This window comes from Oculina patagonica, chromosome 5, assembly GCF_052425735.1.
Source record: "Oculina patagonica isolate OP01 chromosome 5, crgOcupat, whole genome shotgun sequence".
Classification (NCBI taxonomy): domain Eukaryota; kingdom Metazoa; phylum Cnidaria; class Anthozoa; order Scleractinia; family Oculinidae; genus Oculina; species Oculina patagonica.
Genome location: NC_135762.1, coordinates 32,060,755 through 32,083,471, shown reverse-complemented (window position 1 = coordinate 32,083,471; position 22,717 = coordinate 32,060,755). Strand labels below are relative to the sequence as shown.

Sequence of the window (22,717 nt, the reverse complement as noted above, 5' to 3'; positions counted from 1 at the left end):
TTTATCTAATTGTAACAGCAGATAAATCGATCAACAAACTCGCGCAAGAAACCTTTTCTTCATCACTACCAGTGTCAACATTCGACGTGGCAGCTGCCTTCTCCGCTGTCTTTCTCCGGATATTTTCTCCAGCAATCATGCCTTCGTAAACCTCGCCAGGTTGTTTTGGTTAAATCTGCGCGCTCCGAAAAAAAATCGCGACCTCCCGTTATCTTTTGCCGGCGGTAATTATCCCCGCCATGCACTGGTTAGAAGTGCTGAAGACTCGAGTGTAGCTGCCATAAGGCGAAATAAATTCTCGCGACCAGTAAACCACACAATAGTAAACTCTCACACGGTAAACAGTATATTTAGATTGAAGTTCAGTGTCTTTAGCGAGGTCTTTAGCGAGGTTTAAACTGAAAAGCAAAATAAAGAAACTTATAAAGCACAAATTACAAGGTAGCGAAAACGAACTATAAACAAACTTACATTTTTTTGGCGCTGTGGCCGCGAAAGTGGTTATCTGTATAAAACAGGCGAAAACTGCAGAAAACTGCGCTACAGCTCGTACAACACTATGACGGAAAACTAACTAAACGACGCCGTGAATTTAAATATAAAAGTAAAAACAAAAGCTAATGATGTAATAGAATTCCTAAGGGATCTGAAAGGGCGCGAAATATGTAAGATCCAACATCCCGGCCTCTAAGTGCGAGATAATACGAGTCACTTAAATATACGCTTGGATCTTAACACCATCTGATAACGATGCAAAAATAGTCACGCAATGCAAATGCGCATAAAGGACTGAGTAAATGTTTATTAAATGTCTCTTAATTTTTAGTGTTCATGTCCTCTTTGTTTGAACATTCTCCTTCAACAAGAAGGCAGAGCTTGTCAACAGGCCTTTCGTAAACAGCTGACTTGGTGCGGACTTTGACTCGGCGAACAAAACCTCTTTTATCTGGGAAGGTTTCGACGACTCTTCCTAGCGGCCAGGAATTGCGATGCGATGCTTCCGTTGCAACCAAAACAACATCACCAACAGCCAAATTCCTTTTAGGGTGCACCCACTTCTGTCTAAGTTGTAGAAGGGGAAGATATTCCTTGCTCCATCTTCTCCAAAAAATATCAGCCAAATACTGGACTTGTTTCCACCGACGGCGCGAAAGCAAATCTTCTTTCTTGAATAAACCAGGAGGTAAAGGGATTTCTGATTTGAGCAACAAGAGGTGGTTGGGCGTCAAAGGCTCCAAGTCATTTGGATCACTGGACACAGTCGTGATGGGTCGACTATTCATGATGCTTTCGACTTCGCACATTAAAGTGGCTAAACTTTCATCATCAGTGATCTGCTCTCGTAGCAAGGCTCGAAGGATCTTCCGAATGGTTCGAATGCATCTCTCCCAAATGCCCCCAAAGTGAGATCCATACGGTGGGCTAAAGGACCACTTGATGCTCTCCTGCAACAGAGAATTGTGGATCTTTTCCTGATTCCATTCTGAGATAGCCTCACGCAACTCTCGCTCACCACTGGTGAAGTTTGACCCGTTGTCTGAATAAATTTCCTTCACTTGGCCTCTCTTGGTAATGAATTGCCGCAGGGCTAGCAGGAACGAGTCGGTGTTTAGGCTGTGCGCTATCTCGATATGTACAGCTCGAATTGCTAGACATGTAAAGATTACGCCATATCTCTTTACGAGGCAACGCCCACGACGGACTTGGAAGGGCCCAAAATAGTCTACGCCGACTGATGTGAAGGGTGGCTTGTCAGGCAAAACGCGGCATTCTGGTAAGTCGGCCATTTTCTGCTGGCATAGAGGTGCTTGACGACGACGGCAGCTCACGCACTCAGCTAGAACACTTTTCACAGTTGAACTTCCTTGAGTGATCCAAAACCTCTCTCTAGCCAAGGCCAGGACGTGTTCTCTGCCGGAGTGTCCGCAAATCCTGTGATAGTGGTCGATTATCAATCTGGTAGTGTGATCTTCTTTCGGGAGAATAATCTGATTCTTTGACTCTGCCGGTAGAGAAGCTCTACGCAAACGGCCTCCAACGCATAAGAGCCCATCAACAACGATCGGATCGAGCTTATACAGGCGGCTTTTCTTCTTGACTGGTTTCTCGGGATGATTAACCTCCTCGGGGAAGGCTCTTCTCTGAACATGCCTTAGAATTTCTCTCTCCGCTCTCTCCATCTCTTCAACGGTGATGTATTTGGGAACATCGTGATTCAACTTGTTGTGTTTACTCCTATTTAGAAGGTTTTCTCTGTAACGCATGAGCCAGGCGACAGCCTTCTTAAGGTGGTTCCAAGAAGAACATTTCTGGAAATAATCCGAGAGAGAGCTGCTCAGCTTCTTTAAAGAAGAAGTGCACACTTTAACTTCCGTTTTCACCTCCGGATCTTCGTCGGGGATGACGCTTAACGCCTCTGACTGCATTGGCCACATGTACTCAGGTTTCCAAAGAAATTCCGGCCCCGTCAACCATCGCTCTCGACGAAGGAAGACGTCGGCTGTCAAACCGCGGGAAACGTCGTCTGCAGGGTTCTTTTCACCACTGACATGCTTCCATTGATGAGGCTCAGAGCCATCGCGAATAACAGCGACCCGATTGGCCACGAAGGTGTGATACCGTCTCGTCTCGTTCTTGACATAGCGCAATACTGCGGTGCTATCTGTCCAGAAAACGGACTGGGCGTCGATTGGAATCTCTAATTCTCTCCTTAAGACCTTGTCTTGCTTGACAGAGACTGTTGCGGCGGATAACTCCGGGCGTGGAATCGTGATCGATTTAATAGGTGCCACACGTGATTTCGAACAAAGGAAGGAGCAGTGCACATCGCCTTGTTCGTTGGTGAGACGAAGATAAGAAACTGAACCAAAACCGGCCTCGGAAGCATCTGAAAAATGGTGTAACTGACTTGATGAGATAACACCGAATCCAGCAGGCTTAACACAGCGCTCAACAGAAAATTGTGATAGTTTGGGAAGATCCGCCATCCAACGCTCCCAGCGAACTTTAGGCTCTGAGGGAATTGGGTCGTCCCATTCTAGCTTGATGCGACAAAGGTCCTGAAGCAACCGTTTAGCTGGTAACACGAAGGGTGCAACGAGACCCAAGGGGTCATAAACAGAACTGACGACTGAAAGAATGCCTCGTCGTGTGGGTGGTTTGTACTTAACCTCCACTTTGAAACCGAAGGTGTCTGTTTCCACACACCATTTGACACCAAGAGCCCTCTCAACTGGAAGGTCATCCTTGCTTTTACTTCCTTGGCGCGTTCAGCCTCGGGAATAGTTTCCAGGACTTGGCGACTATTGCTTATCCATTTCGTCAGTCTAAAACCGCCTCTTGAAAGCATAGACCGTAGGTCACTTGCGTGCTGTGAAGCCTCATCAACTGATGGTAAAGATTTAAGACAGTCGTCTACGTAGAAGTTGTTCTTAACTGTGCTCACTACCTCCTCTGGAAAGTGTTCACTGTTGTCTTCCGCAGTTTTGCGCAGGGCAAAATTGGAGCATGCAGGAGAAGAGGCGGCTCCAAATAAGTGTACAACCATCTGGTATTCTTCAAGCTCACCTTCCAAGTTGCCATCAGGCCACCAAAGAAAGCGAAGATACGTAGTATCCGCCTCAGCTACTCTTACTTGATAAAACATCGATTCAATGTCTGCCATAAGTGCAATTCTCTCCTGTCGAAATCTCATTAGGACTCCAAATAGAGTGTTCGTTAAATCCGGACCATTGAGCAGCAGATCATTGAGCGACTTGCCTTGATATTTGGCAGAACAATCAAATACCACGCGTATCTTCCCGGGCTTATGCGGGTGGTCAACGCCGTGGTGCGGTATGTACCATTTCACGTCACTGGATTTCTGGTGATCCGCTGGAATTTTGCGGGCGAATCCTTTGTCTATAATGTCCGCCATGAACCCCTTGTAGTCGTTGTACAAGTTCCCATTGCGTTGAAGCTTCTTTTTCAGCCAGAGAGCACGCTGCATGGCTTGCGGGTAGTTGTTAGGTGGTGGTGCATTACGATCTTTTAAAGGCAACGCAATTTCGTAGTGTCCATCTTTCAAGACCACGGTACTCTCCAGCTCGGACATGAAACGGATCTCTTCTTGTGACATTTCAGGTTTGTCCTGAGCGCTTGATTCACTGAAACCGCTATCGTAGAAATTTCTCACCATCTGATGAAACTCAGGATCGGCTTTGATGAATAAACTGGTGGCATGCGGGCCTTCGTGATAACGCCCTAGAGGACCGTTCACAACCCATCCAATACACGTTCGCGAGGCATAAGGGCCACCATCTTCACTGTGCTTCACTTCCAAAGGATCGAAGACTGTGGGGACGTCACAGGCAATGAGAAGACCGATTTCAGCATTAACTTCAGGTAGGTGTACTCCGCACAAGTGCGGCCATTGTTCAATGTCACGCTGAGTAGGAATGTCCCCTTTTGAAATAGGTATTTCTGGTCTCGTGTAGAGTGCTGGCAGATCAATTAGGACGTTTTCATCCAGATCGGAAATGACAAGATCTTTCACAACGAAGCTGTCTAAAAGACTGTTCTTCTTTTCCAACGTTGTCAAGGAAATCTGAGTTCTCGAGCCACTGACTCCTAACTGCTTCATCAAGGATTCTGTACAGAATGATGAGGAACTACCACTGTCCAAAAAGGCGTAGGTCATCGCTTGTGTTCTTGACGACTTCGACCAAACCTTAACTGGAACAACAGCCATGCCTATTTTCGAGCGGGGTAGGTTAATCATCGCGTTACGAACGCGCGCAGACTCCTCGGTGGGCGAGGTACCTGTAGACGGAGTATCAGTCGGTCGATTTCGACTTGCAGTGTTCGTGTGAAGGATTGTTAGATGCTTTTTGCCACAGTTAGCAACCGTACATGTTTTCTTTTCCGGGCAAGCTCTTGCTGTATGGTCAGCGGACAAGCAACCAAAACAAAGGTGCTTAGATACGAGGAATTGAATTCGATCCTGATATGGGAGGCGCCTGAGGGCATCACAGGTGTCTAAGGCGTGCCCAGAGTTACAGTACGAACACAAGACATCCACAGTTGAGGGGGCTGATCCAAGAGGTGACACACCAGTAGACGGGGTCTGAACATCACTCATTTGCGCTCCAGCAGGTGGGTTCTTATCACCACTCACTTGCGCACCAAAACTCTTCTTCTTCTCGTCAGGTTTCTTCGGCGGACGACTACTTCGCGAGCTCTGTTTAGGTTTCGCATCTTCAACAATTTTCCCAAACACGGGATTGTCGTTCACTCTCGCTTCATTTTTAACGAACTCCGCAAGATCGCTAAACGAAACGTTCCTCTCTTCAGTTTCCATTATACGGTCTACCAAACGGCGCCATGTTCTCCTTAAGTTGAAGGGCAACTTCATAATTAACTTCTGAATGGTATCAGGCTGTTCGAGCTTTGACAGGTATTTGCTGCTTACCATTGCGTTTTTGCACCTCATAAGGAAAATAGAAAATTTGTTCAGGGAGGTGCTGTCCTCTGGTTTCACCTCAGGCCAATTCAGTGCCTTGCTTTCATAGGCGGTTACGACGCGATAATCGTCACCAAACTTCTTTTTCAATAGCCGTCGAGCTTCTTGGTAACCCTTGTCTGGTGGAAGAAAATGACATGAACGAACAAGCTCTTTAACATCGCCGCTGGTAAACTGTTCGAGATAGTATAGCCTCTCATTGCTATCTGAGGTTTTAGTCTCAATGATGTTTTCAAATGCTCTGACGAACGGGCCGTACTCTATTGGATCGCCATCGAAAACTGGAACTCGCTGCTGGGGAAGATTACTTTTCTTCTGTTGTGTCGCCAGCATTTCCACGATTTTATTCTGCTGCCGCTGAAGGTCGTTTTGGTGCTGATGAAGCTCTAGCATTTCATTGAAAGCCCTCAAGCTCGGCGACGATGAAGCCGCAGAGTGTTCAGATTCTGCGGGACATGCTTTCTTGTCAGGTAATTCTGGACGTTTGAACAATTCATGATCAGGTAATTCCGGATCAACGGTAGAATGGCGGCCATCTTTGACTGGTAATGGCTTATTTCCTGTGACGCTCGGTGTTGGAACATTTCCCTTGCTTACTTTGGGCACAAAAGTTGTCGGGCACGGCACAAACGAACGCGGGTCGGCTTCCATGATTGTGGCTAAAATTTGTTGTTTGGCTTCGGACTTAGCGATTTCGGTTTCCAGTGTTAAACGCTCTTGCTCTTGTTGCAAACGAAACCTTTGTTCTTCTAACGCTTGACGTTTCTTAAACGCAGCTGCCTCTGCTTTCAGCTCCGCGATACGAGCTATTTCCTTTGCTCGTACAACCGTTAAGGATGAGGTACTGCTTCTTTGTGAACCACTACGATTCGAACGACGTGATTGTCTTGTTGAAGACTTAGAATAGGTACGAGAAGCGATCTGACTCGCAGAGTCCTCAGGGTTGATTTCAGAGTTTAAGCTTAGCGATAATTCCACACTTCTAATCCACTCTCGAACCTTTTGACAGAAGTTGTCTGCTTGCGAAGACTCGTAATCAAATTGTTCCTGACATCTTGTCACGCTTGTCTCGTCTTGAAGATTCGACAAATAAGTAACATGAGCCTCCTTAAATGCTTCAAATGCAGCCAGGCATTTTCTCCTTCACAAGCTGAATGTTCTCCTCGTATAATAAGAGCGCGTCAATTTCGTTCCTCTTCGAAGTTACAGCCGAAAGATAACCCGATCTTTCCTTTTTGAGACGACGAAGTTTCTCAAAGAGAACGCCTTCCTGATCAAGACGTTTACTCGGCACCCTCGTGCGAGCGCTGGCACGAACGCCAGGATCATCGGGAACTTCTTGGATGGCATCCATTGTATCCAGGTAAACTCAAAAATTTTAAACTTATGTAGCTGCCATAAGGCGAAATAAATTCTCGCGACCAGTAAACCACACAATAGTAAACTCTCACACGGTAAACAGTATATTTAGATTGAAGTTCAGTGTCTTTAGCGAGGTCTTTAGCGAGGTTTAAACTGAAAAGCAAAATAAAGAAACTTATAAAGCACAAATTACAAGGTAGCGAAAACGAACTATAAACAAACTTACATTTTTTTGGCGCTGTGGCCGCGAAAGTGGTTATCTGTATAAAACAGGCGAAAACTGCAGAAAACTGCGCTACAGCTCGTACAACACTATGACGGAAAACTAACTAAACGACGCCGTGAATTTAAATATAAAAGTAAAAACAAAAGCTAATGATGTAATAGAATTCCTAAGGGATCTGAAAGGGCGCGAAATATGTAAGATCCAACATCGAGTGAAAGATTAAATTCGGTTGAATTAAATCCGACGTCTAAATCAGGCGGCAATTAACGTCGACTAATCGACGAATTTAATGTGAATTTAATTCGTCTGAATTAAATTCGACGTATAAACAGGGCCTTAACCGCTTGAAATAGTCTGCATTCATCTTGTCAATGCTTAGTGGCCGAAGGGAAAACATTGGTAGAGTCCTAAGTCTACGCAGAGAGAAGTTGAATCTGCCGAACAAAGCAGCTGAGTTGACACATCACAACTCGGTGTCGTCACCGGGGCGAATTGCAGCGTCTTTTTCCTAGAAAACGCACCACTACACAGCTTTGTAATTTTCTGATAAGCTTTACAGTCTGTTGCCCAGTTTCCGGCCGGTACCAGTTTCCGGCCAAAAAATATATTCGTCGGTTATTTTTGTAGATATGTTTTATTTTCGTCCACCGAACCTTTGCAACAGAAAAAGGAACATTTCAGCTACAAATTGATGGTTTTGGCAGGCTTTTTGGACGAGAAACGGCCGAGAAAGGTCGAGCTTTGTTTACGCGAGTAAACGTTTAGCGACTAATTTTTGCACTTTTCACTGCACATCAAAGCTACCGTACATAAACAAAGAGCTCATTTCGTAGGAAATTTTTCGAGAAGCTTAGTAATTTTTTGACAGAATTTAGAGTAAAGATGAAACTTATTAGGGGTTCTGTCATCACAAGCCAGAATTCAGCTGTTTCTGAATTTCAGAAGTCAGAGTTTGAACAAAGATTTGGACTCGCGGTGCCAGTTTCCGGCCACCAAGTAGCATGTTGTTCAAAATCATGTTTATTAAGTGAAATAACTTAATTTTAGCATCTCATGCTCGAGAAATTAATGAAATGAAAATGTAGCAAAGAGTACCAAAGAAGCTAAAGCAAGCATAGCATGACAAACTACAACGTTTATATGTATACGCTGCCAATACATCCTAATAAGCGAAAGAAACGACAACGGGTCATTGACGAGGAAATATTCCGTAAAACGGCAGACGAGAAAGCAAAGTCGAATAAACTGATATTGAAACTTACTTTTCGTTTGCCAAGGAACTGACAAGTCGGTTTAAGTCGACCGGTTGCAGGGAAAAATATGTTTTAGTTCGACGGCCGGAAACTGGAACACCTGGCCGGAAACTGGGCAACTTACTAGTTTTGCAAAAAATGGCATAATTTCTTTAATACTTGGCGAGCGCAGCCAATCTTTGTACATTTTTAAGTTAAGTAAATGAACTGTCTTTGACCAAAAACTGAGAAACTTTCCGTAGATAAGTTATTACAATTACGATTACAAACTAAAGTGGCCGGAAACTGGGCAACACACTGTAGTCATATTTGCTACTGACACTTCGAATAAATGGATACAACTTCACTTACCTTGGAGAAAACTGCGAAAAATATTTGAAATAAGCAAAGGCAAAGGAAGGAAGAAAGCACACACCAAAGCACATTCGAAATTACATGTATTAACTGCCCTGAGCCTGTTATCATTTCATCAATGTAATGTTGTTGTGTTAGTAAGAAACAAAAATATCAGTTTCGTCGCGTGGCCGCGAAGAAGCTCATCGGACTCAACGTGAGACAACTTTCCACGAACGGCCACTATTTTAGCGACGTTTGGTGGCGGAATAAAACTCTACTTCCCTGGATAAAATCCTGTTATGCTTGCCATGTCATTTTCAATATTATTTTAACTTCGGGTACACGTTTCGGCCATTTCTTCAAGCTTAACACGTTTGTGCGATTCCAAAATCGACGCCATATTGCTGTGCATGAGATCGAGGCCATGTGTCAGCCAGCCACACAAAGATGGCGTCCAAATCCTGAAATGGCCCAGCTTACGACCGATACCCACGTTACTGAGTTCGTAAAAAACGACAAGTTAGTATGCGTTCTCCTTCGTCGAACGCAATTATCGGTTAAGAATAAAGTGGAAGAACCGCAGGCAGCCCAGTGTGAGACTACATGTTTTACACTTACATAAACATGAACCTTTGATCTTTCTGTGAGAATACAACAACACATATAGCAAATACTGTACTTACACTGTTACTCCTTCATCAATTTCTCCCGCAGCAAAAATGTCTTTTTTTTGGATGGAAACAAATCAAAACCAACCAAAAACAAAATCTTCTGTCTTCTTCAAAAGAAAACAATTCTTCAAAGGTAAAGTTAAGACTGACTCTGACAAAAGTGGCCTACAATTATTATTTGTGCTGATACAGTGAATATAAAGGTGTTGTGTGTTTTTCATTCAGAGGGTGTAAAACAGCACTTTTCTTGGGATTACTGACTGGGCATGGACAAATTATCCTGCAGAGTTGCTAAGTTGATTTGATTGGTTGGGTAGTTAGAATGGGCCCTCCTGAGTATTTTGATGATGATGATGATGATGATGATGATGATGATGAAGATGAAGATGATGACGACGACGACGATGATGATGATGATGATGATGATGATGATGATGATGATGATGATGATGATGATGATGATAGAGAAATGATGATGACGAAAAAATTAACTACAATCTGAGAGATTGCTAATTAAAGAAATTGACAAAAAGTGAACAGTGGTCACAGATGAGAGCTACACGACTATATACTTCTATTTGATAGAGAGTTATCCCAGTAAAAACTAAGGACAGAAAAAACCATTCTTCAAAATGTGTTCATATGAATATTTAAATACGTTTTGATGCGCGAAATGTTAGCAGTGTCGAAGCAGTGAAGTCGTTCACAGTCTGCGTTTTTTGAAATGAACAATGTCATCTCAACTCATGAGAATACATGAGAGCTTACAGCTTAGGTGCAAATTAGACTTACTGCTTGTTGCCTTTATTTAAACAAGATAAAGTTAAAAGCTTACAAGCTTGTGGGATCTTGTAATTTAATATAAAAGTTAAAAATAAGCTCTTTACAATTGAATTTAATTTTAACTAGTCAAAATAAAAATAAAATATTTAATACTTTAGAGAACAACCCTAAAATGGTGCGTTGGGCGCTTTTAGATGATGTCCTCTCCGTTTTTGTCTACCATTTTATTATCTTTTTTATAGTATTTCTTTCTATACGGGGTAAAGGTTACAAAAATGAGATCTTACCATTGATTGATCCGCCATCTTGATTTCACTAACGTGCCTGACCAAAGCGTGCTACCATTGTACAATTTTTTAGTGACCGTACGGTTGGGGGCTCGGCGCGGCGGGGTTTGGTGTGGGCTTTTGGCTGGGAAACATCGGGTTAAAGGGACTAAGTACCAGTAGAGTTGCCCCCGAAATGAAAGCGGGAACCCGACTAAGGGGGTAGGTGCTTGAACGGTTGCTATGGAAACCGACTCCATAACGAGGCCCTTTGCATTACGGAGCCAGTGGAGAAGAAGAAAGGAGACAGAAAGGAAAGAAGAGAAATATAGGGGAGTGCGATAGACGAAAAACTACTTTGCTACGGGCAGACTGCAAACGTAAGCGTCATGTCAGCAAGATGACAGCGCGCGAATCCGAATAAGAATCAAATTGAGAGCGAGGCTGCACTGCGCCGAGGCTTGGTCGGCGCTTCACTGCATTTACTTTTGCCAATCAGAATGATTGACACCAATATTCAATACTAAAGTAATAGCATGGATAGTATTCAATGTTTTCTTCCTTTTCGCGGTGAGCAGGTTCCGCCGAAATCAACACGTGTTACAAAGATGGTCCAAACACCTCTAATGTCCGTACGAGTGGAGCACCTTGCTTTGTTTGTTTGTTCTTTACCGCTTCTTTCGATCGTATCGTGTGTGTTGATCGCTCTTGTTTGGCATTTCGATGAAACGACAAGGACTCAATGTCACGTGAGTGAATTTTAATTGATATTTTTATTGCAGTTTACCTGTTAATTTGTGTGAACCGCAGACATTAGTTTTCCTTTTCTCTGGGGAACGCTTGGCCGTTTTTATAAAGCTGTTCTTAGTCTCAAGGTGGAGGAAGAGGGGGGGGGGGGGGGGTAGTTTACATGGTTGATCCTCCTGTTACAGCCCACTGACTGTACAACACACGGCGCATTTTTTATATCACGGCTAAAATTTACAGTACCACTCAGCCTGGAAATTCTCTTACTGGATTTTTTACCGACAAAAAATAGATTGCTAGGGACAACACAATGCTTAGAAGTATCCATTCTTTGCCATTTCCTGGCGTTTGCCTTACCTCCCAGTCCCGGATTTTTGGGGATTTGAAATTTTCGATTGCGGGTTTTTTGGGGGAGGTGGCTTGATCTGAGTAGGGGTTTTTGGGGGGTTATAAAAAACAATCTAAAGTTGCTTTACTCCGCCGAATTAAACTGGTTATACAATAGTCAATTTTATCTTTGAGTTCGTTCAAGTTTATTTTCCTTTAATTTGTTTTTGGGTATGGTAATGTATGATCATGAATGTTTTTAACAAAGGAAAATAACATTTGAACCAAGCATAAAATTGAACTTCAAATATTCAACAAAGCTTATTGTTGAAACAGTCTCTAGCATTATTAAAATGACTACCAGATGAGAGAAAGATAAATTCAGATGGTATGATGAATAAACAAACACGAGTGTTCAATTTCTACTGTTTTTCTTTGTGTTATATCATCCCCCACTCTCTGGAAATTTAAGGGCCAGAAATACGGCATGGGATTTTTTGGTAGCCTGAATTTGAGACGCCTTCCGCTGGTCGCTTACTCCCGAGAGTCGTCTCTTCTCGGGAGAAAGCGACCAAATGAAGACGTCTGAAATTCAGGCTAACTTTTTTTTTGGGCCAGGGATTTTTTTCGCTTTAGTCCGCACAGTGTCCCGGGGTGTATCCAATGCGTTTAAGGCTTATTGTTTAAACAGAAGTGTTCTTGAATGTCTCTAGCATTATTAAAATGACTAGAAGATGAGGGAAAGATAAATCCAGATGGTATGACGAATAAACAAACACGAGTGTTCAATTTCTAAAGTTTTTTTTGTGTGTTATATAAAAATTGTAAACGTACGTGCGTCGAATTTACGTTGTCCAATTTCCAATGCCACGTTTTTTTCTTGGTATTTACGTACGTTACACGCACATATACGCACCTAGCGATCGCGAGTGTTTTAAAAAAAGTTGAACTGAGTTCAACTTTTTTTTGCGGCTGTCTGCGGTTACGCAGCAATTTACCCATTTCGTCACATGACACCACTTACTATGTGGAAAACCATTTTGTTTTAAATCGTCCGTCGATTTACATGGGAAAACATTCAGATTTAGAAGCACTTCTCATCGAGAAAGTCCGAACATTTCCAACAATAAGCTATGGAACTGACTACAGAACCAAATTACACGAACGCAGTAGTGAAAGAAAACGCCTGGCGTCAGGTCACGTAGGCTTTGAACCGGCAATCCGGGAAGGTCGCCTCAAATATTTTTTTGTCTTTCGGAAGTATTTATAAAATGCCTCTTGGTCATATTCACGCATTTCTTTTACTAGCGTGTGGTACAAAGTGTTTTCATGGCAGCCTTGCTGGAAGAGTCAAACAACAAGATATTTGCATAAAAATAATGTTAATGCTTTTTTCCCCAAAGGAGAAACAATTTATTGTTTCACTCCTCCAATATGGCCGCCAATAACACACTCTATTCACCCACTTAATAATTCAGGTTACGTACGTTCAACGCACGTAAAAAAGAAACGCTTTTTATTACTTTTTACGTGAGAGTGGAGATTTGCCTATGTATCTTTTTTCACGCACGTTTTACGTACGTAAATATTTACGCGTCAGTGGAAATCCACCTTAAATTTTTTTACGCACGTAAACGCACGTAAAAGAAATTACGCGTCAATGGAAATCCAGCATTATTGTCGTTCGAGTTTGGTCGCAATTTATTATATAATTCATTAAAAAAACGTTTTTTTTTTGGAGACTTGGATCATTTGGAGCGTAAATATTGGCTAAACAAAATTCTTCATCCTGTAGCGAAGCCCAACCGAGAAGAAACCTTCCCTTCTTTTCTCTGCTTATAACAGGGTTTTCAAGTCGGTTTGATTAGCAACATTTTGAAAACTGTAAAGTTCAATGCTGTAAAGTTCCATGTAAAACTAACCGTTTCAGCAGTTATGCCTTCATCGATCAGTAGTAAAACGTGAAGTTTATAAAGTTCTACATGGAACTTTACAGGGTTGAACTTTAAAGTATTCAGTCCGCCAGGGCCGTAACCAGGCCTTTGCCATAGAAGAGGCAAGATCTTGCTAGAGGGTTCTGGGGGCATGCCCTCCAGAAAAGTTTGAAATGTAGAAGCACTGAAACTCTTTCAGAGACATTTTTCATGATGTATTTCTTGAGAAACATCTGCGGATAATTTTCCTAACAAAACCTATTTTGTTTATAATTTTGGGTGAAAATCTGGATGAGGCAAGTGTCTCGTCTTGCCTCTTGCTAGTTTAATACGGCCCTGATGTGTTCATTTCATTTAACGCTGCGCAGGACACTTACATATTTTATTTTCTGTTTTTAGGTTCCAAACTATTTACCATCAATAAGTGCGGCAGTAGGAGGATACATGCCAGAGAAGTTTATTTGGAGAGTTGGAATAGCTCTACACTGTCTTCCACCAATCTTCATTTCTCCAACCATATTTTACAAACATTACAAAGAAACTCAATCAGGCAGGCGATACAACTTAACGACTTGGTGGTTTTGGCCACTTAATGTTATAAACTGTATTTTACAAGTTGTGGAAAATGGAGCACTCTTGACATTAACCTACGTTTCTTCAACTGACAACTTGGGTAAGGTACAATTTTCACCAGACACGTATTTTTACAGGTCATATCCTGGTTGGTGTGTGTGTGTGTGGGGGGGGGGGGGGGAGGGGGAGGGGGAGGGGGCACACCCATATACAGATATATGGGCTTTATAGGAATGTGCCGCGGGATAGACCATTATTTTTAGTTTTTTTTTTTAAACAGAAGTGCACGATTTGTATATGTTTACATTCCATAAGCATTCTGGTTTGATTTTGCATCAATTTTCGTTATTTTGTGACTTTCTAAAAAAATGTTGAAATCCAAGATGGCGGCTCTAATGACGTCACGTGACGTCATATGACGAGTAAGCAACGAGCTTTCTTCTCAGTGCAAAATAATCTTGCTACGCCTTAATATAACGAAAACTCCGGGGAAGGGTTCAATCCACCCGTCCTTATACGATGGTGGGGGTATGAGTTTGCTTGTACGTCCTACACTAGGGTTAAGACATACAAGATGGATTTCTAATGTAGAAAAATATCAAAGAAATAATAATAATAAAAAAAACTTGTATAGATTATCCATTTTTTTAAGATGTGCCAGCAGCTTATAGAGGTATAGCACCTTTAATTAATTAGCATTCCTTAACTTTTAAGCCATCTAAGGTAGATTACTAAAAAGACCAAAAAAGGAACAGTAAATCAGAACAAACTTGACTATAAAGTGGCCATTTCTTAACCATGCATTGGCCATGACACAGCCCCTTATACCCCTAAGAGTGCCAATTGGCGACATAATGTCATTACTGGCGCGCGTTAACCCCAACAAAACCGCCAGCTGCGCAGGCTATGTCATAACCTAGTCAGTATTTGTCCAGTTAATTTGAAATTTTGGCACCAATATTGTCTTGGAAAGATCTGCATTTTGATAGCATAAAATTGTACCTCCCCCTTATTTGTGTCTTAAGTAACCACCCCTATATCTTTTGAAACTTTTTTTCTTTCTTGATAAATATCAGTGTGATATGCAACATAACTGAAATTAACCGCGACACTCAATGCTTCACAATAGGATATGGTTTAGGGGTACAGTATACCTACTAAACGGAGATAAACCTCTTTTTAAATATATTTTTCTTTTTAACGTTTTAACTCATTTCTTTCAATACTATAACAAATCTTTTTATTTGTAAAAGTGTTTTTAATGCAATTTACTGATCAACACCTTTCAAATGGTGTATTAACATGCCGATGGACATCTGGTTTATACATTTTGTTTTAATTTACGAAAAAAAGGCCATAAATGTTTTGAGCCATCTGGTCGAAAGAACCACGTTCCACTCATTGCCCACTTATTTTAACCCTCATTGATACAGCGCAACAGGTATGTTATCCTGTAAAGGATTTAAGACAGAATCCATCAGGAAATTGAGTAATATGAATTTTAGTTGGACAAGAATGGAGTACCAGAATAATTTAAATCCTCTTGCGTTATTTTCTATCCTTTTTTAAATGCTAAAGGTGTAAGTAATTATCCGTGATAACACCAACAACAATTTCTTATCAGAACCTGAGAAAACGATTTCAAAATTCACAAGAACCATGTAAACCATGGTTTAAATCTCACGTGTAGCTATTTTGTAAAATCGTCTTTAAGCGATTCAGTGGAACTTTGAAATTTGTTTTCGATGGTGTTGTTAGAAATGATTTCTTTTGCTAAGATATTTAAAACAGTAACACAGAAGTTTGCAATAAGATGTAAATAATTTTCGTACATAAATTTGTCCAATGAATATTCGAAGTCCTGGCGGATCCCGTCTTAATTGTTTTTCTCAAAGGTGATCATTGAGCTGAATGAATAGTGAGATGTGTTCTCTATTGGATTTTTATGTTCTAGATGTCCATGAAGCTGGATCCATTGTATTTATGGTGTCAGCCATGCTTTACATGTTTCTATCATGTATTTTATCTTGGTTGACTGCAAACAAGCCAATGAACACTGAGGTACATCTTATGTGAAGTTTGCTATGTCTTATTTAGTTGGTGTGTTTTCCACACGTACAGCATTAGAAATGGAATCCAGAGAATTAGCCTACATGTACGTGTTACCCTACCCACCCCCGTCCCCTCCCTACCTCCCAATTTTCCTCGGGGTGAGGGAGGCAGAGGGGTGAGTACAGTTTCACATAGGTTATTTGAGAATGTGACTGACTATCAATTTTCAGGTTATTTTAAGGGTGTTGATTTTTGAAAGTTCGAGTGTTTTAGCTTCGTATGGAATACAGGAAATAGGAAGAACTTTAAAACAATTATATACTAGCTACAATACCACCATCATATCACACATTTCTAAGGGTGAGATTATATGGTAACCATAACATTTATGATATGACACCAGAAATTAAATCTTTCTTACATATCAAAGCCGTTACCAGACCTTTGCCATAGACAAGGCAAGATCTTGCTAGTGGGCTCTGGGGCATACCCGGCTCCAGAAAATTTTCAGGGACATTTTTCATGAGGTATTTCTTGAGAAAAATCAACCTTGTTCAACTGGGGATTACTAGTTTTCCCAAAAAAGCATATTTTGTTATAAATTTTGGGTAAAAATTTAGACGAGGCAAGTGCCTCATCTTGCCTCTTGCTAGTATGCAGGGCTGTAACTAGCACATTTCTGTATCTCATGCCATGACATCAGAAAATTTTATCTTTCTTATGTATGACAAGAAGGAAAGGCTCAGTTACAAGTATTAATTCTTGTTTTCTATTATATTTTTTGTTTACAGGAATACGCATTATTCAGAAGGAAAATATTGATAACGTTCTTCAGCTATTGCTCTTTTGGTTTTGCTGTGTATTTTTACTTCAGACATAACTGGTACTGTGAACCAGGGAGTATCCTTTTGTACCTAAATATTTTTATAAAGTCAAGACTGCATTTGCTCCTACTGGCTTGTAGCTTGTGCTTTTCTCTAGTTTGCAAAACAGGAAGCTATTAGCATTTAGGAGTCTTCCTACCCCCTCCCCTGGATGGGATGCTAGTCCATTGTAGGGTGCCCCCATCTGGTACCAATTTACAGGCCTGGGTGGAGAGATACACTAAGAGAGTAACTAAGGCTAAGTATCTTTTCCAAGAACACAACACAGCAGCCCCGACTAGTGCTCACACTCGTACCACTTGATCCAAGGTTCATTGAACTAACCATTAAGCCACTGCACATCCGTTCTTTTTATATATATAAAAGAGATGCTGTCTTGTATTGATGGTCTCATTGGAGGTGTTATAAAGACTCATGGTATTAGGTCATCAAAATGGTCAAAAACATATCCAAGTCATTTTTGATTTGTCACATGACTGGCAGAAGTACTGCTACTGCTACCCTATCTCACCCTGGATGGGCTGCTACTCCATAACAGGTTACTCTCAGTAAGAGTCTGCATAATCTACAAGTCATGCGAGCCACCATGTTAGCCATGCGAGCCATGAGCGAGCCATGTTTAATAAAATTATAAGTATACCAGCTCACCTCGCTTTGCAAATCTTTTTCTTTGATTGGCCTTGGATGTCAAATTAAATTTTCGAGTTGGAATTATGGGCTGGATTGTCAGGTTTGCTTGCAGTTAGCTCCACTTCATTTTGCTTGCAGCTAGTTCCACCCCTGGTTGCTTGCGGTTGGCTTCACTCCTGTTTGCTTGTGGTTAGTTGCACTCTAGATTGCATGTGGTTAGCTTTCACACAGGCTTGTACCCCAGTTTGCTTGCAGTTAGTTGAAGCAAACCAGGGTGGAACTTTGCTTGCAGTTAGTTCCACCCCAGTTTGCTTGCGGTTAGTTCCACCCCGGTTTGCTTGCGGTAAGTTCCACCCCGGTTTGCTTGCGTTAGTTCCACCCCAGTTTGCTTGCAGTTAGTTCCCCCCGGTTTGCTTGCGGTTAGTTCCACCCCGGTTTGCTTGCGGTTAGTTCCACCTGGTTTGCTTGTGGTTAGCTTTTACCCGTATTTGTTGGTTGGGGGAATATTATCATACAGTGATATATTTATGCTTATAACATATAAACTTTAAAAATTTGGAATTCTTGGATAGTGCGGTGTAACAGACATAAAAAGCAGCCTTGAGTGGCTTGCATGGCTCGCCCCCAGCTCGCATGGCTCGGCGACTTGCAGATTGTCAGGTTGCCCACAATTAGCCTGCGTCGCAGACGTAAAGGATATAGTTTCGTCAGCGGCGCAGGCTACCCAACAATTTGCTGTTTTTTATTTATACACCTAGGTGGAGAGAGGCACTGTAAAGTTAAGTGTCTAACTCAGGAACAAAAAATAATCCCCTGGCAGAGCTCAAACCCAGACTGCTTCATATCGCCTGCTAGCACACTAACCATTAATTAGGACATCATGCAGAACACTTATTGTACATTCAAAATTAATTATTGGTCTGTGGTAGTTTTTCTTAACAACTGTTGTACTTTTACAGTGTACACTCTGTTTGCTCTGGCTGAGTACTGCACAGTTGTATCCATCATAGTATTTCACTGGTACTGCTCGTGGCATTTCAATGGCTCAGTCTTGTCGCTGGCCTTCAGTGAAAACAACCTGTCAAAGATGAGCTAAAATAAATGAACTGGAAATTTTTCGCCTTATGGTTTGTTGTCTTTATGGTAACAAATCTACAAGATTTCTCTGCATAAAAAGACTGAAGCACAGAATTTGATTATTTTCATTATTTTATTGGATAATAAGTGAACCACAGAAATTCCACTTTCATTTAGTGCTTCATCTTTCATGATGATCAGAACTTCCCAAGAAATTTATCCAGTTCACTACCTGGACTAACCATGACTCAGTTCTTTAGCTTAAAATGTGTAATATTATAACTTAAATTATTGGTTAAGAATAAAGTGGAATTACCACAGGCAGCCAAAGTTCATGTTACACTGCAAGCGGGTGTGAATGTCCCATTGCCCACAATGGTGTGAGTTTATATGTTTTACACTTACATATACATGACTACCTTTGATCTTTGTGTGACAACTCCGTAAAAACTAAAATCTTAAATTAAGACGTTTTTTCATCTTAGCGACTGGTGCCTAGATAAGACGGGAATTTTTACTTAACTTAAGACGCTTCATCTTAATTAAGATTAAAAATCGTCTTAAATTAAGATAATAACTACTTAAGCAGCAGTTGGGTTGGAAGGATTTAATTTAAGAAGGGCAGTCTTAAAGTAAGATTTTTTATGTCTTAATTTCAGTTTCATAACATCTTAAATACGAAGTGCCTAGATAAGATTCATTTTCGTCTTATTTTAAGATCCAAACATATCTTTCTTACAAGATGTTCCTTGTCTTAATTTAAGATAAAGGTCCAACTGCCTGGTGATTTAAAAAATAACGGTCACTCCGACTCGCTAGAATACGCGAGCGAACCAAAGTGGAACAAACCTGGCTTGCTTAACACACTGTTTTCGATAAACCATACATAAATACAAGCACAACAAATATAGTAGCAAACACTTTATTATAAAGCGTATAATTCAAGCAAAAACATACACAGAAAAAAAGACAAAAAGGAAGATGTAGACCTTAGCTGTTTTCGTTTGACGGCCGAACGTATAGTTGGAGCTTACATGTGCCGAGTGCTGTTGTGTATTCAAATCTGCTTCAGTTCACCCTCACACAGCTGTTTAACCAATTCTAATTCCAGAAATTTTCCTTCTTTTCTATCAGCTCTGAAAATTCCTCCAAGTGTGAAAATACATCTTCGTCAACGACAAAACATAACCGTGAGCCATACTAATGTGCGCTATAAAATGAAAGGAACATGAGTAGCGCTGTTTATATAGCTGACGCCATTTTGGATCGAAAAAAACCAATCAAAAAATTGTTCAATTAAATTGGGCGCCATTTTGGATCGAAATTAGCCAATCAGAAAACTGTACTGTTTCCCGAGAGGTCCTCCTTAATACGTAAAAGAGCAATGGCGGTCATGCAGTAAAACGTTCTCCTGCATGCAACGGAAAATCCCGCTTAATTATTTTGATAAGAAACGCCAACTTTCCGGAAATTAGATAATTTCGAAAAATGCTGAAGTTGTCCTCCTAAAAATGTTGAAACGGAAAGTCGCAAATGTTCATACCGTTTCTTTTGGAAGTTTCGGCTTTGTCGGCATGATATCACTTGAATTCTGGTTCTTGGCCGTGATAAATTTACGGCACCAAAATTTTTACATTTCAACCTTACATGCCATAAAATTCTTTGCACCCAAGACTGCATTGTATACAGACGGTTATATATCCTCCACATTGACTTCAAAATATTGCAGATGAACACTTTCTTAATTTAAGACGTAACGTGACTTAGTTAAGATTACACCATCTTACCGATTTTGAAATCATCTTAAAATTTATTTAAGTCGAACGACCTTCTTAATTTAAGATGCTCTTTCTCTTGAAATGAGAAAGTTAAGAGTCTGCAATCTTAAAGTAAGAAGTAGCAATCTTAGATAGGAGTCAAGAATGGTCCCTCAAAATGTCGCAGTGCTCGCAATGCTCGCAAAATTTTAGTGGGTGCTCGTTTGCTCGTGCTCGCACATTTTTACAAGTGCTCGCATGCTCGGTTTTTAGTGGAGGTAGGTTTGAAAAGTGCTCGTTGCTCGCAAGGCTAATATTTGTCAATGCTCGTGCTCGCAAAGAAAAACGCTGTGCTCGCAAATGCTCGCAAAGACCATTTGATACCCCTTTAGATGAGAGGACACAATCTTATTATAAAACGGACCAGTCTTATTTTAAGACGCATTCAAAAACTTATATTAAGATGGATTTGAATCTTACAAATACATAAGACTTTACTTGTCTTAAGTTAAGATGTATTATCTTAAACTAAGATCACTTCAGTCTTCTTTGTAGATGGTTGTTATCTTATGTAAGATGCTGATCATCTTAGTTTAAGATTTTAGTTTTTACGGAGAATACAAAAACACATGCAGCCAAATACTGTGCAGCATACACTGTTACTCTTCCATCAATTTCTCCGGCAGCAATGTGCCCCAACTGACTGTCGCAGGGTACACCATCTTCTGTCCCCTATACAAATTCTTTACAGTGTGTTCCTATGCGTATTCAAATACATTTAGATGCGATAAATGTTAGCAGTGAAGTCGTTTACAGCCTGCGTTTTTGGAAATGAACAATGTCATTCAATATAAAAATTCGGTTAATACCAATTTATTATAGACATACCTTATTGATTTAAGGAGAAATACTTTCAGGAACAGCCCTAAATTGGTACCTTGGGCGCTTTTAAGTAATGTCCCTCTCCGTCAATATTTCTTTCTTTTACGGGGAAAAATGTCAACAAAAAATAGGGTACCACGTTTTCCACCTATTGTATCCGCCATCGTCTCCGCCATCTTGAATGCGTGCTACCGCTGTACCAGACTCGTACCCAGTCGCTTCTCTTGCTTTTTGAGCGGCGTGCAAGGCATCAAGGGAAGGATGAACTTATTTTGCGAAGCGACTGGCAGAAAACCAAAATTTTCTTGCACAAATTCGACATTTCTTGCAAGCATCAATATACAGCCGATTTGTGGGACTTTTTAGACTTCTTTCTTCTTGAGTAGTATATTCAAGACTAAATATCAAGTTTGGACGTTATACAGCTTGTATTTGTTGCATAAATACAACATTTTCTAAGTCTGCCATTCAAGATGGCGGATACAGCTGACAGTTAACGTCGAGAGTTTGGATCTATCTTTCCACAAGCTGAATTTAGAGGGTACGTGGGCATGTATTTTTATGTATTTTGAAATAGGTTTTGTTTTTAGTGTGATCATTCTGTAAATTCCAGTCTATATTGATATTTTCAGACGATGATAGACCTGACGAACACTCAGAATCAAGTAGAAGAACTCTCTTACAACATACATGTATACAGCTCACAATACGAAGGCTTCAAGTCCACCAAGCCTACTACCTACTAATTTGTAATTGTATATCATTTTGTATGTGACCAGTAAAGACTGTCTCATAACAATTATTTTGTGCTCTTTATGACTAGTCATAGCTATTATTGGAACCAAAATTTTCTCTGCATAAGGAATATTTTCAAAAATCTCAAAAATGATTTGTAAGTTGTCACATGGTCTTATTAGTTGTATATGCCTTGTGAAAATTCTAAAAATTAGCTGACAATTCTCCCTGTATGTTATATATATAGCTTTTGAAAGTTTTTTGTTGTTTATTCCATTCTCCCAAATTCTGTGAAACAAGTCCTATCTAGAACTTAGAAAATTATGTTGGTTAACCTTTCTATGCAATTTTTGTTAGTTAGATACTGTAGTGGTATTTAGACAAAGGGTAATGCACTACTACAGTTTTGTCACAATCTTTTTTTTTTTCATGTGGACAGACAAAATTTTGAATTGTTTGGATACTTTTGATATGACAAAAAAGTGATGCCACTTTTAATCAGTAGTGATTTGCATATTATAGTAGAGGCTCTCAGCATCTCCAGTGTATGGCTGAAACAATAAAGTCAAATTGCATAAGAGAATTTTGTCAATCTCATACCTGTTGTCAAGTTTCCTAATGTTTTGGCTGAGTACAAACAATATACCTGAGAAATAGTTAGTCTTTTAAGACTAATGTAATTAATTACATGTAATTAAAATTACATGTACTTCTACACTGTA

General features: G+C 40.6%; 3 protein-coding genes and 1 pseudogene across 3 annotated transcripts in view; 2 read left to right on the top strand and 2 right to left on the bottom strand.

Moving 5' to 3' along the window:
• Nucleotides 1–815: 815 nt before the first annotated feature.
• Nucleotides 816–6,151, bottom strand: LOC144655144 (uncharacterized). The gene is made up of 2 exons (XM_078515358.1): nt 3,364–6,151; nt 816–3,259 (listed from the first exon to the last, which is right to left on the bottom strand). Exons 1-2 carry the CDS (start codon nt 6,149–6,151, stop codon nt 816–818), a joined length of 5,232 nt encoding a protein of 1,743 aa, XP_078371484.1.
• An 8-nt stretch (nt 6,152–6,159) lies between these two features.
• Nucleotides 6,160–6,854, bottom strand: LOC144655143 (uncharacterized; annotated as a pseudogene).
• Nucleotides 6,855–8,766: 1,912 nt separating this feature from the next.
• LOC144653685 (uncharacterized) overlaps nt 8,767–22,717 on the top strand; it is a 70,659-nt gene continuing 56,708 nt past the window's right edge. Inside the window, exon 1 of the mRNA XM_078513746.1 lies at nt 8,767–8,771. The gene's annotated coding sequence lies outside the window, so the exon portion shown is untranslated. The remainder of the gene's footprint in view (nt 8,772–22,717) is intronic.
• Nucleotides 10,943–18,868, top strand: LOC144653690 (acyltransferase PGAP2-like). The gene is made up of 5 exons (XM_078513752.1): nt 10,943–11,146; nt 13,805–14,078; nt 15,933–16,039; nt 16,822–16,930; nt 18,504–18,868. The coding sequence occupies exons 1-5, from the start codon at nt 11,006–11,008 to the stop codon at nt 18,638–18,640; spliced, it is 768 nt and encodes a 255-aa protein (XP_078369878.1). The 5' UTR covers nt 10,943–11,005; the 3' UTR covers nt 18,641–18,868.